At 45.6% G+C, this 16,258-nt stretch overlaps 1 protein-coding gene across 3 annotated transcripts in view; it reads left to right on the top strand.

Moving 5' to 3' along the window:
- The window catches only part of OPCML (opioid binding protein/cell adhesion molecule like), a 420,625-nt gene extending 404,609 nt beyond the window's left edge, over positions 1-16,016 (top strand). The window contains exons 4-8 of one of the 3 annotated variants that reach the window (XM_054712545.1): positions 369-506; positions 875-995; positions 1,472-1,623; positions 2,539-2,565; positions 15,916-16,016. In XM_054712545.1, coding sequence (XP_054568520.1) covers positions 369-506; positions 875-995; positions 1,472-1,623; positions 2,539-2,565; positions 15,916-16,016 — 539 coding nt within the window. The remainder of the gene's footprint in view (positions 1-368; positions 507-874; positions 996-1,471; positions 1,624-2,538; positions 2,566-15,915) is intronic. The other 2 variants (XM_008142527.3, XM_008142526.3) reach the window with 2 other exon arrangements.
- The last annotated feature ends 242 nt before the right edge of the window (positions 16,017-16,258 follow it).

Raw genomic sequence — 16,258 nt, 5'->3', positions numbered from 1 at the left:
AGCCTTTGTTATATTATTAACCATGGCGATTCTCTAAAATATCAAATTCTAGTAATGTGCTGTTCTGTTTCACATGTACTCTTTTAGTTTATCCTCATAGGAATCATATAAGAAAACATATCTTCTCACCAAATAGTCTAAAAAGTTAAAGTGAGTTGGACAAAAAGGCATTGATCCAAGACTCAAGCAGAAAAGTCCTTTCTTCAAATGCCATCATTTTGGACCAACGGGGCTTTTATAATCTTGATGTTTAAATCCCTTTTCCACAGCGCTTCAGATCCCTCCTCCTCCCAGTTCTAGATGCGAATGTGCTCCGTCCCTGGTTTCCCAGTTTCATGATTGCTTTCTGTCTGCTCCTTTTCTCCCAGAAGGCCAGGGCTTTGTGAGCGAGGATGAATACCTGGAAATCTCTGACATCAAACGTGACCAGTCGGGGGAGTATGAATGCAGCGCCTTGAACGATGTGGCTGCTCCTGATGTGCGGAAAGTCAAAATCACTGTAAACTGTGAGTTGACCATTGTCAGGGCGTCCCGGGGGGAAGATGGGGACAAGCTGGTGATGGCAATGCCGTTTTCCGATAGACCCAGTTGTCTCCATCAGGAAAACACTTGATTAGATTGCTGTGCCCCATCCAAGTCTTCCTGTGACTGTCACAGCTCTTAGCCAAGGGGGAGAATTGATAGCTTGGAATTGGTTTAAAGTCCTAAAGAAGATGCAGGGGTGAGGCGATATCTTCAAGCAAGCAGGTTTTTCCCTAAAATAGTTGGTAATCTAATTGGGAAGGTAAGGTGTCGAAAGAAATCCATCTGTTAGCAGGGCGACTGAAAGTGCCCTTTACCCATGTCATGACATCGCTTTGCCTTTTCCCCACAGACCCTCCCTATATCTCAAAAGCCAAGAACATGGGTGTGTCCGTTGGTCAGAAGGGCATCCTGAGCTGTGAAGCCTCTGCCGTGCCCACCGCTGAGTTCCAGTGGTTCAGGGAAGACACCAGGTACCGTGAGAATGGAAACAGGGCTGCCTGCGCAGAGCTGATGGAGCGCTTCCTACCTGGGAGGAGAGGGATGCACTAAGGGAGGAACCAAGATGCATTACCGCCTTCTTTATAACAGAGGCTCCTTTAGAACCAGAAACAAGGACCAAAAAAATAAGGAGGAAGCTAGGAAGTGGGCAAAATGAATTGAGCTTATTTCCAAATCTGAGGCTAGCTGTACACATGGCAGTCTTCGATGAGGAGAAGCAGTAAATGTAGCCTTTGGAATGTTAGCATGCTTCTCTTTTCCTGCTGATGGGAGCCATGGTGCTTATGGTTCGAGGTGCAGGAACTGGGTCAGTCCGAGGAAAGGGGGTTTGGGAGCAGGAAGGCCTCCCTGTGGGGTCAGCCTATGGTATCTTAGTTCTCCCAACACCTTCCGTCCGCTGTTTTACTCTATCTGTAGAAGCAGACCAGCAGTGCCTTCTCTGTTGCAGGCTAGCCACCGGCCTGGACGGCGTGAGGATTGAGAATAAAGGGCGCATATCCACTCTGACTTTCTTCAATGTTTCAGAAAAGGATTATGGCAACTATACTTGTGTGGCCACAAACAAGCTTGGGAACACCAACACCAGCATCACACTGTATGGTGAGTGCGGGAAGCCTGGGCGCATGGGCTCGGCCACATGAGGGGCTCGAGGGACTTGAGGGAGGAAGGCATGAGCTGCTTGGCCTATGTCCATCCATACTGCTCAACCCAGCACCCTTAGATACAAAACGCTTCCCCCTGTCACCCTCCTCACATGTGGAACAGTGGTGTTTCTATCTCCTGGTCTACTGAAAGGCAAGGTTTGCACCTTACAAAAGGGGTAAACCCAAGTCAGACCCAAGTTTGATGGTGGTTGCCATAAAAGCACAGAACGCGGGGACAGTTCAGTTGTAGTGCTATGGAAATATCTTCAAGGTAAATGAGATATAATTTTCAGGTAACTTCTCTAGTAAGAGTCTATGATTTTGAGGGGGGTTGTATTTATAGTTTTAAGCCAAGTCAACCGCTGCCATCATGATTCTCGTGTTGATTGCCGTGTCCTGTTCTCATTCATCGGAAGGAACAGAGCAGCCCTCTGAGTCCTCCTCATGAGGACTGTTCTGTCCACAGCGGGAGCGTCGAAGCCTTTCTCTGGAGGCCTTTCTCTCCCACACGGATGGAGGGCTCTCCAGAGCCATGGCGGCCTCCCTTGGAAGCCCTGTCCTTCTCTCACTAAATCTTCCCACACTGCTGTGTCCATCTCCTTTGTGCCACGTTTCACACCACGGACCAGGGCCAGCTTGTTGTGAGATTTCTTGTGTGTATGTATTTGTTTATTTGCTAAGATGTGGTTGGAGGGAAGCATCTGGTGAGTAGAACGAAAAGGTATTCATTTTCCCATGTGCACATCAGACACTGCAAAAGCTTTCGGCATTGACATTGACTAAACGACGTCCACCAACCATCTGAAATGTGTGATCTATGTCTTTTGTTTTCTCTCTGCATGGTGTGTGCATTGTGCTGTGTGTGTCTTAGAAATAAGCCCCTCATCAGCAGTGGCAGGTGGGTACCGCATGTTCCTTCCTTCCTCTGCCTGCCTGAATGCCTATGCTTTTGAACTTGAGCCTACTTCAGAGACAGGCTTGCCTGCTCCACCTCCCTGGTTGATTTCTCCTTAGTAGATAGACTCTAGGGATTTGGTTTGTACAGTTTAAGTAGCAAGCATGTAGACCGAGATGGCTTTTACATGCACACATATGAAATGCCATTATGTGTTTCAGGGAAAGGATCCTGCCCCACCCCCCATTCCTCACCCCCCAAAAAACAACAACAACAAAAATACCTTCTACTTGGTGGCCTTTAAAAAGGATGACCATTGTGCTATTTCCATACACAGTAGCACCAAGAGGAACCCAGCCCAGAGACCAAATTGATGATCAGATTATTGTTTCCATGGGGAAGTCACCTTCGTAGGAATGTTTTATACTTTCAGCCCAAGGCAAAAAGGGCTAAAGACTTAATTCTAAAATCTTCATTGTAAAGTATAAGTGCTTGGAGTCATTAATAATAATAAAAATATCTACTGATTTCTAGACATCATGTTAGTGCTGTGCAGACAGGTTATTCACCCCATTTTAAAGACGAGGGAAAAGGAGGAAGAAAGAGGTCAGGCAACATTGAGGTACACATAGCTAGTGAATCCACAGTGGGCCCTTCATCAGATGCTGGTGTTGACCCAGAGGCTAGCGAGAGTGAGACATTTAGATGAAGCAGCAGGTGGTACTCAGCTCTGCCTGCAGAGACAGAGCCTCACAGCCCTTCTTTTCTATGATCACTCTCAGTCACATAGAAAGTGCTAACTTTTGCCTTTCCCAGACCTGGAAGCACTCTGTGAATGTCTTTTCACAGCGCTGGATCGAGGACAGTCACTGGCCACTCGCTCTGCCCACACCTTGAGGTCTATGACTGTCCATCCTTGGTCTTGATAAAACCAAGAGGAAAGGGTGGGGTTAGAGTGCTCAGCCACTGACCCTGCTATCACCCCCTCAGTTAGTGGTGTCAATGACAGGAAATAGGGCCAACAGAGAAGCCTAGGTGTGACCACTAGATGATCCAGGTTCTGGTCCCTCTTTATCATGAACTAAGGAAAGAGGTGTGTCATAGCAGATAACAACAGCAGATATATACCAAGACTATATCAATTTGCTAGGGCTACCGTAACAAAATATCATAGCCAATGCTTAAACAACATAAATTTATTTTCTCAGAGTTCTGGAGGCCAAAACTATTTTTTATGAGGGCTTTCTTCCTGGCTTTTAGATGGCTGCTTTGTCCTCACATGACTTTCTTCTGAGCATCTGTGGAGAGAGAGAGATAGAGGTGGATATAGAGATGGAGAGAGGGGGAGTGAGAATGGAGAGGAGGGAGAAAGGGGGAAAGGAAGAAAGGGAAAGAGAGAAAGAGGATTGGAGAGAGGGAAAGAAGATGAGAGAGAGGGAAGGAGGGGGAGAGAGAGAGAGATGATTGCTCTCTGGTGTGTCTTCTTATTAGGACAATAACCCTGATGAATGAGGGCCCTACCCTTTTAATCTCATTGAATCTTAATTATTTTTTTTTTATGGTCTCCATCTCCAAATACACACTGGAGACTTATGGCTTCAACATATGAGTTGGGGCCAGGGGGCGGGCGTACAATTCAGTTGCTAGGAAAGACATAGCTTTATATCCCAACTTGGCCAACCACGTTCTAGCTAGTTAACCTTGCTGAGCCTCACTTTCCCCATGTATGGTATCAGGATCTTAATGCCTGCCTTTAAAGGCTGGTGAGAGTGCCAAATAAGGTCATACATATGGAGAGAGTCCCACACGGGTTTAGCTATGTGACTTTGACAACACACAAAGACTGTAGACCTCAGTTACTCTGCTAAAGTTGGGACAGTACTTCCTGGCCTATCATTGTGAATTGTTAATAATATGATGCTACTCACAGAGGTATGCCAGACTGAAGACTGTTGTATAAATAGAAGGTTCTGTAGTTCTCGCTGGCATTTGCCAGTGTTTTCCATGATCCATCTTATCACTGCTGCTCTTGATATGGCTGCCAGGAGTATTGCTCAGCTGGGCTTGTCCTTTCCTCTCCTCCAGAGCCTCCTGTCCACTTTCACTGGCCGCACCATCACTCTCCCTATCTCACTTCATCTGGTTAGTGTCCACTCCCCTTTCAGCATCCCTTCTGGAAGGCAGCCTTCCCTGACCTCGGAGGGAGGTCAGTCCCCCATTAGACACGCTCCCTGTCGCACTTCTAAACGCTGCACTAACTCAGTGCATTCAGCAGCCTTCACTCAACTAATGTTCCTCTGGACCAGCGATGAGACAGCTTCTCAGAGTGATGCGGATGCGACAGTGACGCTCAGAGAGAAACCTGAGTCTATAGACTTCACCTTCTAGTTGCAGTGATATTTCGTTCCATTTACTTCATTTATTTTATCAAATACTTTTTTTCTGCTTCAGCCTATGTGCCCCATGAACTTAGGGACCATGTCTGGATTGATCCTTAAAACCTAACACAGTAGCCGGTCAGGAAATTTGTGTTGAATGAATGAATGACTATATGCAGAGACTGGATGGTTGGGTTGGTGATACCATGGTCTGGAGTTCAGCTCAGGAATGAAATGTGACAGCAGAACAGAGCCTAGGAGTTGGAGCCTCTTTGGAACCAGGTTCTGCTGCTCACGCTGAATGGTTTTGGGAAAATCAATTTGGTGCACTCTGGGTTTTTCATCAGTGAAAGCGTTTGGGTAAGATGTTCTGCATGGTCCCCACAAAGATGAATTCTCTGATACTCTGCCTGAGTGGCAATCACTTCAACACCAGATTAAAGGGATGTTTTCCAGTTCACACACCCTTTCCGATGTCCATGAATGTTGTTTCTGGTCCTCAGTGCCCTCCCTGATTGTACAAAGTATTACTTATCACTTACTACCTACAGGGACCACTAAGCTGAATGTTCCCCATGCTTTACCTCACTGAATGACTCTAGGAAGTAAATACTATATTTATCCTGACTTTACGGAGGAAGAATCTGATAGGTTAGGCAGATTATTCAACTCACACTGGCTTGTAAGTGCTAGAGCTGGAATTAAGGCCATGTGTCTGGTTCCAGTGTCTCAGCTTTATCTATTTCATTACAACTCACACTGCTTGGCAATCCATCACAGATTTGGGCGGCTCGCCTTCTGGGTAGAACCCCATATACTAGTAAATAATCAGCCTGGTTGCACCTATTTCCCACACCCACTCTCATTTCTTCTACCTAAATCTAAGCCCATTATTTTAAAGAACATTTTTACATTTACAACCAATATACACATATACACATACACACACACACACACACATACACACACACACACACCATATTCCTAGGCATGCATTGGTGTTTGCCCTCGAAGACTGTAAGTTTCTTTTTTGGAGACCCTCTGACTGTGTACCATGAAGCCAGATAATGCTCTCCTAACAGACCCCTCACACAGACACATCTCCCGTACATGTCCTATCTGCGTGCAGAGAACAAAGAAAGATGGGATACAAGCCAATTCAGAGAAGACAGAAACAATGGGGACAAAGGGGTGGCGAGTGGGCTGAAGCAGGGAGTGACTGGGTAAACAGTGACAGACACATTGGTAGGTGGGAGACGACCATAGTTGGACCAGTGTTTGGCCTCCATATGAGAACTTCGTTTCTCAAACACCAGTTACTGTCCCTTCAAAAGCCACACCGATCGGCTAGATCACACGGGCAGTGTGCCAGCTCAAAGTGGTGTTTTAGCTTGTGTACTTTCTTTAGCCCCGGCAACTGCAGGCACTGAAAAGACAGCAGAATGTAGAGAAGAGACCAGTACCAGGAGCAAGGAAAACTGGGGTCTGGTCCCCACTTTGCTACAGACAAGCCATCACTCCCTCTGCTCCATGGTTGTCTATAAAATATTACAGGACCAGAGGGACTCCCAGCTTACATTCAGCTTTCTAAGTCTCTGTTCTGAAATGAAAATACAGGGTGAACAATAGATCTCCACAACCTAGCATCCCTCCCCACGGACATGGTGGCAAGTACCCTGTGTTACCGCGAGGAGGCTTGCTCTAAGTCTACGTCAGCTGTACGCAGTGGGTGCAGCCACCGAAGGCCCACCTGAGCCTGGCACCTTGAGGTCCTGCCAGCCAAGCTCAGCTTGCTGCCCACTGCTCTGCCCTCCCTTTCTCTGGTCTTGCCAACTCACGCTGCCTCCACTGAGTCTTGAACAAGAGGCCCCGCCGCCCTGTCCTTAGAGTGCAAAGAGGACGGATTCTGACCCTGATTACATCCTTACATCCGCGCTGCAGAGAGTGCGACGCGCTTAATGAGCCATATAAATGCTTGGATTACTGGAACCAGCAGGCAGAGGGGCAGGGAATGCAAACAAAGCCAGAAAGGAGGGCGTCGCTGCAGAGAGGAAAACAGATTTCTCACTTTTTATCTGTGAAATCGGAGCGGTACAAATTAGTTACATTAAGAGTTAAGTATCAGGAATAGGGGACAACTCATAGCAATCCTGTCCTTGCAAATGAAAATGGCAAAAGGCTCCAGGGAAGGCAACATCTGGGCTCTGCATTCTTCCCCGCAGCAAAGCCCTCAGCCTACCTTAACCCCCCTTCCCCTCCCACCCCCGAAACCCTGAAGACAGAGTCTCCATTTTCTTTGGCCAATGGCCATTCCTCCAGAATAAATAGACATACCAGGCTGGCTCTTCAAATGGGATTTTCTCCAGCTAGAAGCAGCAGTGACCAGCTCCTCTCATCTCCCACCCTTTGCTGCCCTCCCTGTGCACCCCAGGGTCCTTGTAGGCAGAGCGCTTAAGTCCCTGCCTTTATACCGTCCCCCTCCCCGACACACTCCTGCCCCCTCCTTTATTGAGGCATCCAAACAACCACACCTTTCCCCTAAATGGCTCCTGGTGATGCCTGAGGACTGGGCCCAGGAGTCTGAGGATTCCCCTGAGCATGCGGACCATGAACCACCCTCTATTGCCTTTTCCCTTTCCCTCCAAACCCCGGAAAGGGAGGGTCAGTGGTGGTGTCTCCACCTCCTCCCAGTGCCTTTCACACCTTGGCCTAGCAGCCTGCTCCCTCCTAGCACCCAGCCTCATCCCAGCTCCAGGCCCCCCTTGGGCCCCCAACATCCTACTCCTGGCTTCTGGGACATGAGCAGACGGTGACTTGCTTCTTTCCATTCTGCCTTAGTATGATTCTAGCTCCTTCCCCACCGCCCCATAGGTCTGGCCAGGCTCAGTATGACTGAGCGAAAGGGCCGGTCCATGTCTCCCAGCACCGTACAGAGCACTGTCTGAGCCTGCGTTAGACTCACTCCGGGGGTTTTAAGAATGCTGGGCCTTGCCGCAGACCTGTTTCATCAAAATCTGCAGGGAAGTCATTGATGTTTCTCTCTCTCTCTCTCTCTCTCTCCTCCCTTCCTCTCTGAAATAAAAAACATATTGGAAAAAAAAAAAAAAAAAGAATGTAGGGCTGTATCTTGCAATGGTTATTGCCCAGTAAACATTTGCCAAATTAATACATATATCTTCCAGCCATTGAGGCATCCGTTGCAGTCACTATACAGTATGAAACTCTTCACTCACCAAAGAAAAGCTAAGTGCTCAAAAAGATTTGTCGTCTTCTCCCCCCAGGGAAGGCAAAGCGTTGTTTCTCTGACACCTTCCCTTGCATTCCAGCCTCCTCGTTCTAATTTGCAATCTAGGGTTTTCCCCCCTCCTGCGGGTCTTTCTTGTGAGCGAGACTATATCAGACATCCCAGTTCCCTGTTTAGAAAGATGTTCACCAAAGGATTTCTTCTTGCAGAGACATCAAAAGCTGCACGTATTTGTCCATTTCCTGCTGATAACGTATATGATTTTTATTTTCCAAACCCACCATTTAAATCCAGGTGGGAGGAGATGAGTCAGAGAGAAACACCATTGCTTTTGGCCGATGACAGCAGCATTATCATTTGTATTTTCCCAAACCTGCAAAATGTCAACACATTAGGAGGAAAAAAAAATGCAGACCTTTCACATTTCGTTTCTGATGAGGTTCCTTGTGGCTCCCTCGCACCCCCACCCCCGCCCGAATCACTGACATCTGGCGATTAGCCTGAGCGTTTAGAATTGAACACGGAGCATCCAGGGTGTGCTGATGTCAGCACATGCGCCACAGCCCAGGGTTCGGCATGGACCACGGGCTCGCCTCTTTCAGGTTTGTGATGAGCTGACAGATTTGCATTCACTTCTGCTGGGAACTTAAACGTGTGTCTTTGTGGTTAGCACGGAACCGGGCGTGCTAGAGAGAACAACACAAACGTGGCTGCCCGTGTGTGCCGCTCATCCACTGGTCCTCACCCCCCAAAGCCTGGCTCACCTCCCCGGTAAAACAACGCCGCTCTGCACTGTAATTACAGACAATGGCAGGAAAGCCCCCTTGGAGGGGGGATGCTGCGCCTTCAGCAGCTGAAAATCGGTTTATGTTTCATCAACAAGGGTAACGCACACATCCCTTAATTAGATTTCCCAGCTCCTCTTTTAATCACCAAGAACATCATTATCCTTTTGGTGTCTCATTAGGAAGGTCACCGAGTTCATAGTCAAGACTTAGAAAACTATCCAAATTTCAGAACAAAACTCTATCTTCTGAGACTTCAGATCCTTCCTTGATCTCACTGTGCTACCCCCCAGTGCAAGTGCCTGTCGGGTATTTTTTCTTTTTCTTCTTTAAAGGCGATCACACTACCACCTGCTATTTTAGTGGGTTTACGGCTCCGCAGCCTACTGTTGCTAAAGAGCCATGCCATGTTTTTATTGCAATCATGGGAAGGAAGGATGGTGACACATTTCAATACCTGCGTCGCCTGTAATGGACACTTAATTTCTAAGCTCCCGAACCCCGGACTAGGCAGGATCTCATCAGGAAGCTTGTGCAATTTTCTGGGAGCTTCGTGCTGAGTTTGGGCACTTGGTTTCCAACTCTTGCTCCTGCAGAGGGAGAGCGATCAGCCTCCCCTTCCCCCCCGCCCCCCCACCCCCCCCACCCCATGAATGCAGCAACAAACTCTCCGGGAGCCAGACCTGCAGGTTAATTCAATGTTAAGTGCTCAAATTTGCTTTTTAAATTTCAAATGTTTAGCCTACGTAATTTAACAAAGTAGGTAGCCTCTCCAAAGTGGACTTTATTTTATTTGTTTGTTTGTTTGTTTTGTTCTTGTTGTTAATCCTCACTCCATAATATTTTTCCATTGATTTTTAGGGAGAGTGGAAGAGAGAGGGAAAGACAGAGAGAAACATCAATGTGAGAGAAACACACAGATTAGTTGCCTCCTGCACAGCCCCAACCAAGGCCCTGACTGGGGAGGAGCCTGCAACCAAGGCACATGCCCTTGGCTGGAATCGAACCCAGGGCCTTTTGGTCCATGGGCCAACGCTCTATCTACTGAGTCACTCTGGCTAGGGCTGTTTATTTCTTAATGTAGTTGTTTTATCCCCTCTTGACTTTCCCTTGTGGCCATAACACCTTCCTTCTGGTCCAGAGTGGACACACCAATTGACTTTTATTCCATTTACAATTTATGAAATTTATCTCATGATCATTTCCAAGGTTCTCTGTCTCTTCTTTCTGTGTGCTGAAGACTAACTTGTTTTTATCTGCATATACGTCCCCAAAGTATTTTGCTATTGTCTTTGTTGACACAGTTTGTTTGGTGGCTTTGCATCATTTAAGCTTTTCAAAGATGCTCAGCTTCCAGGGGAAAGAAAACAATTCATGTTTAGCATTGAAATGGGTGAAGACTGAGGGACTTGAGTAAGGGGAAAGGGCATAATTACATGTTCTTACTTTCAATTTATCCCTGAAAAAATATTTAATTAAACCTGATATTTGTAAGAGCCATTGTAACTAAATTAAGTTGTTAACCATAAATAAAGATTCCTTACATGTGGCATTTGCCAGGAGTTGGGCATCTAAATACCCTTCCTCAGAAGGACCAGCCTCCTCGGGAAGCTCTTCTCTGTGGCTGGCAGCCTCCTGGCATCGTTTCAGGAGGGGCCAGGGCACTGCTTGCTGGCCATGCCTACTTTGCTTTCAGCTGGTGTTTGACAATTATCCTTGAGAACCTAGTATCCTACAAGGTCTCTTCACTTCAAGCATGATCCCCACAAAAGATGCTATTTTAGGGATCAGCTATTATTCCTCTTCTGGTTCTAATTTACTTAATATTTATTCATCCTTTATTTATACTAAGTGATCTTACACAGCATCTGAACTAATCCTCTGAGCCGCCCTGCAAGTAGAGAAAATGATCCCCTCCCCATTTCATACATTGAAAAATAATAACTGTTTCCGGGAAGGTGACTGTCTTGTCCAAAGTCATCCTGGTGTAGGAGCAGAGTCAGAATTCAAGTTCAGTTCTCTCTAATTCTTGAATTCAGTCTTTTCAAGATCATCCAGTAGGAAGGGTATTCCTGAGATGAAAGAGATGTTAGCGTATTTGTTCCAAATGTTTTCTTCTCAGAATCTGCGAGGATTTAACTATATATTTATTCATTTTGTTCATTTGTTTACTGATTTCGTTTTAGACTAGCACAGAGAATATTCAAGGTCCCACTGGAGCACAAGCCTGGTGAAGGCAGAGCTTGTGTTTACCTTTCTCTCTGAAAACAGAGTCTGGCCAATGGCTGGCTCCTAACAACACCTGTTGAGTGAACAGCTGTGATTTTCCATTGCCCTTGTAGACTGATCCTTTGCCCTTGGACCTTGCCACAGAGCAAGGCTTTGGACCTCTCCCATGGGCCCTGCTCAGTGCCCCACACCCTAATACCCTCTCTCAGCACCAATACCTCCATCTCACCTATCTCAACTCCTCACTCTCTCACCCACCAAAACCTGACCTCAGGTTTAAGGTACTTGGGAAATATCCGAGTAGAAGGTAGGGGGTGTGGAACCACCAGAGCAGCAGCTGCCAGGGTCACGTGTTTACTTTGTACCAGGCACTAGACAGATCACTCAAATTCTTTAGTTACCCTGTAAACTCAGTGTTTCACCCACATCCTCAATGACAAAACTGAAAGCACATGAAGATCACTTAGCTGGCAAGCCATAGAGACAGGATTTAAGCCCAAATTGGCCTGACTCCAAAGTTGTCAGGATTAGTTGCACTTTGCAGTGGTCAGTGAGTTGCCTCAAAGGATGTTTAGGGCCACAAAGTCAAGGCAGTGAGGCCAAGGGAGGGCTGTGCAGAGACCCAGAAAGCCTTTCTCAGGGCCCTGGAAGAGATCTGCTCTGCCTATGCATCCTTGGGCCCGGCTCCTTAGTCTTTATTTCAGTCCCATCTTTTCTTCAAACCCTTGTCCTTTATCCAGGTGTACCTCAGGGTTAGTTTTCCGTAGAAGAACAGACACATAGTTGAAAATGAATGCTGACAATCTTGGAGTCAGGCCAATTTGGGTTTAAATAGTTGAAAATCTGCCTTACATATTCAAATTCTGGATTCTAGGTTTGTCATAAGACCTACTTTTCTTTATCTTCTTCCCTATTTCCATTTGAAAATGTAAATAAAATAATAAGAATGAAAACACAATTTGAACTACTTACCCAGTTTGTTGGAATTAAAACTAGTATTATCTCGGGTTCCAACTGCCTGGAGAAGTTTGCACAACTGGGATATGAACAAATGACGGCATGGGAAACAATCTTCACCTTGACATCTGAAGCCGTGTGTTCAGTGCAGGGGAAGAGTCCTTCTGGTGTCACGTTCTCCCCTGTAACAGATTCTTTGAGCTAAGGTTTGCAAAGCCTCCTGCCAGCCTGAGGAACCAAAAGTGAGCCTGCGTGGTCATGGGGCCACACCGAATAGTTAAGCAACAGCAATCCATCACTTCACCATTACAGCGCAAGGAAGGATTTGCCTAATCATGGGAGTGGCCTGAGCATAGAGGCCGGATGGGAGAGATGCAACCCAGATGCTTTCTTCACTTCCAGTAGGATCAGGGTTACTGTACAGATGCAATTAAATAATGAGTTCATTGTTGATGGCTTTTGTCCCACATTCCTCCAATGGAAAGAGTGAAATGCTAAAGTTGGAATAAAGTTATTCCTACACTAAGACTTCTGTCTCCCTAGAGTAGAGCTTTTAGAGCTTCAACTGTTTCTTAAGTAGTACACAGATGTGAATCACTCTCCTCTTGCTCTGAACAGAGCCTGAGAGCCCTCCTGTAGAGCCCCCATGAAACTGGTATTGGCCCACCTGCCAAATCTCCAATGTGTCCAGGATCTGTACGAGGAAAGCAATGCTAGTTTTAATCTCCATCGTGCTGGATTACATTAACTCCTTGGCCAAAATAGCTCAGTCATTTCTCATTGACCAAAGTGACCTTGGCAGTAAACTGCCATATTATATAATACTATACACCAGGGCTTATTTACCTTGAGGCTGTATAGAAAATGAGGCCATAGGAAAGAAAACCTTGGGGCCTAGGAATGTTTGGTTCTCTGTTGCTATCTCAAGGTATTGTGATATGCAGGGGTGCAAAAAGACAGAATGGTGATGACTTTTGTATCAACTGGAAAAGGCCATCTGGCTGCTCACCAGCTGTCCATTCTAGCACCAGATGTAGGGATTCTATTAATACAATAACTCAGAATGCAAATAGAAGAGTCTTAGAAGTCATCAATTTCAACCTCCTTTCACTTTGTAGGTGGGAGAACCAAGACCAGAAAAAGGGTATCACTCAGCTAGGGAGTGACAGGGTCACATGAGGAATTGGACTTCCGGATCCCCAGTCCATTGTTCCTCTCACCACATGATGCTCTGATCCCTGGAAAAAAATGCAAAAAGATTGTTTACCATAGAGAGGAAGTAGAGTTGTAATAATCAAGGGCTCAGGTTCTGTCGACAGAGTGACTCAATTCTAATCCAACTCTGGGTATATAAGTTGTATAACCATAGTTAAAGTACTTAACAACTCTGTTCTTCATATTCCCCATTAATATAATGGGAATGTCAATGGTACATAGCTCGAGGGGTTTTGTAAAGATTAAATGGGCTGATATATGTTTACCATTTAGAATCATACTTGTCACCATAGTGATCCAAAGCAAACTGAACACCCTCTATATCCATTAAGTCACCTTCATGGCTTTCACTCTTTGGAACACTCAACTAAAGCTGAACTGCGGCTGTAACCCCTGCTTGATCAGCACTGAACATCGATGGCAACCCATATCCCATGAGAAACACTCGATGCTCTTTATGATGCCACCTTCTTTTCTCTCTATACTTCACCTTTTTATGCTTTGCTTTCTTATATACTTCTCTTCTCTTCTCTTCTCTTCTCTTCTCTTCTCTTCTCTTCTCTTCTCTTCTCTTCTCTTCTCTCCTCTGTTTAGCAATATGCAACATTGGTCATGACATCACCAAAATGCTCAAGTCCACTGTAGAAGTTGGATAAAAGTTATTCCTACTCTAAGACTTCTGTCTCTCTGAAGTAGAGCTTTTAGAGCTTCAACTGTTTCTTAAGTTAATATCAACACAATGAATTAGATAAAGGCACAGGTGTACAGCACAGTGGTTAGACATTTAAAGAAACATATGGGTTTTATAAATCTCATTTTCTTATAAACTCATTTTAAAAATCTACATTATTCTTTTTTTTTTCAGAAGAAAATATAGAAAATTACCTTGAACTTTAACTTGGACATTTTCCAACTCAGTAGGCCAGTACGCTTCCTCAGGGTATATATCTGGACTGATGAAGGCCCCAGAGTCAGGCTACTTTCCATAAATATTTATGGATCCTCCGTTGAGATTGTAGCCCTGAGCTAGAGACATTATCCTGCCCTTGTCTATGAATACTCTATTTAAAAAAACTGCAGAGAAATATGAGCCAGACTCTCAAGATATCATATAAAAATGAAATTTTAGTCAATAAGGAATTATGTACATTGTAAATCAGAGGAAGAAAAGTTAACCATGCTGAAATCCATGAAGTTGGAACAGTTGAATGCTCTCTGCTGAAGTGAGAGACCTATATTTTCTCAAGCAAAGGTCAGCATCAGTCCCTTCCCAGGAAGGCACAGATCCACACCATTAGGTTGACAAACAAGCCAAATGATTGGGCCCTGTCTGAGCAGCCCCTGCTTCACCTCTGCATTTTAAAGTAGCCATGCTCATTTCCAATAACCCAATTTACTTCTACAAAGGCAGTGTAGTCCTGCCTGGAAGAGGAAGAGGAGGCATGCTTGTCTTACTTGCAACTCCTTCCCTTTGTCACAGGTTTCCTAGGAATGTCTATTGATGGCTTCTAATCCCTTGGCTTGTACTTGCTTTTGCTTTCCCTGGGATACTCTCTGCTTGCTAGCTAGCTGTCTTAATTATGATCCTAACTTCCTATGGTTTCGCAATAAAGGTGATGGAGGAGCACAGAGGCAAAGTTAGCCACAGACACATCTGCCCTGGGCCCTTTGAATAGGCTAGGATAATTCCATTCCTGATCTTTCTTCTCAAGGACAACAGATGAAAGGAAATGGATAGCACTTGTGACTCTATGGTCTTGTTCAGTGGAATGTGAATGACTCAGGAGGGTTGTGTAAAAGGTCAGAAGGAGGGAAGAAAGAGCTGCAGATAGAACTGCTTCAGGCTGCATCATTAGCTGGCAGTTACGACTTGACAGGTTGAGTCTTCTTTGTTCCTTTTGAAGAGGCACCATGGACTGCTGGGATAAACCCAATCCTTATCTTTAAAACTCTTGAGTATTCTTCCTCAACTACTTCAGGAGGAACCTCCACAATACCAAGTTACACAGGATGAAATGTTGGCCACATCAACACCTACATATTTGTTGCTCACAAATGTTTCTGTTCCTCCCAATCCCCCCTCCCAGTTTTCTCTACTCTGGACTCTTTCCTGCACCCCATGGCTCTCTCCTGCATACCTGTCTGACCAGGATTCTATCTCCAAAGACAGAACACAATTAGTGGTAATATTTAGGAAATGGCCATCAGGTCCTGTCATACCACTTAGCCCTGTCTGCAGCCTTAACTTTATAGCCCATAGGCCTAACTTACTGTCATTACCTCCCTCCATCCCCTCCCCCCCCCTTTTTTTTATCCCCACCTTTCAGAGCAGGCTATAGTGGTCAAGGCATCCCACTGATTTGGCCCTTTGAGTTTCTAAATACTCCCCATGGCACTTTCCATTTGTCCAGACTTAGAAGGGTCAGTGGTGGAAGTGAGAGGTGGGGGAATGCTCACAGAGAAGCATGTCTGTGTATTTGCTCAGCAATAAGTATGGTACCTTTGGGTGCATGCTAATGGCTCTGTCTCTCTTTCCCCTACACAGGGCCTGGAGCAGTCATTGATGGTGTAAACTCGGCCTCTAGAGCGCTGGCTTGTCTCTGGCTATCAGGGACCCTCTTTGCCCACTTCTTCATCAAGTTTTGATAAGAAACCATAGGTTCTCTGAGCAACGCCTGCTTCTCCATATCACAGACTTTAATCTGCACTGCGGAGGGCAAACCAGTTTGGGCTTCTTTTTGTTTCTTTGTTTCTGATATTCTTTCTTGATTTTTTATTTTTTATTTTTTTATTTGTATTCTTCAGTTTTGTTTGTTTGACTTTTTTTCCAGTTTCAATGAGTGGGGTTGGGGGAGGGGAGGGCAGGGTTCTACCATGTGTAGGCTAAT

The sequence above is a fragment of the Eptesicus fuscus genome, chromosome 23 (genome assembly GCF_027574615.1).
Source record: "Eptesicus fuscus isolate TK198812 chromosome 23, DD_ASM_mEF_20220401, whole genome shotgun sequence".
Lineage (NCBI taxonomy): Eukaryota > Metazoa > Chordata > Mammalia > Chiroptera > Vespertilionidae > Eptesicus > Eptesicus fuscus.
The sequence above is the reverse complement of the archived record's forward strand: the minus strand, read 5'-3'. Positions and strand labels throughout refer to the sequence as shown.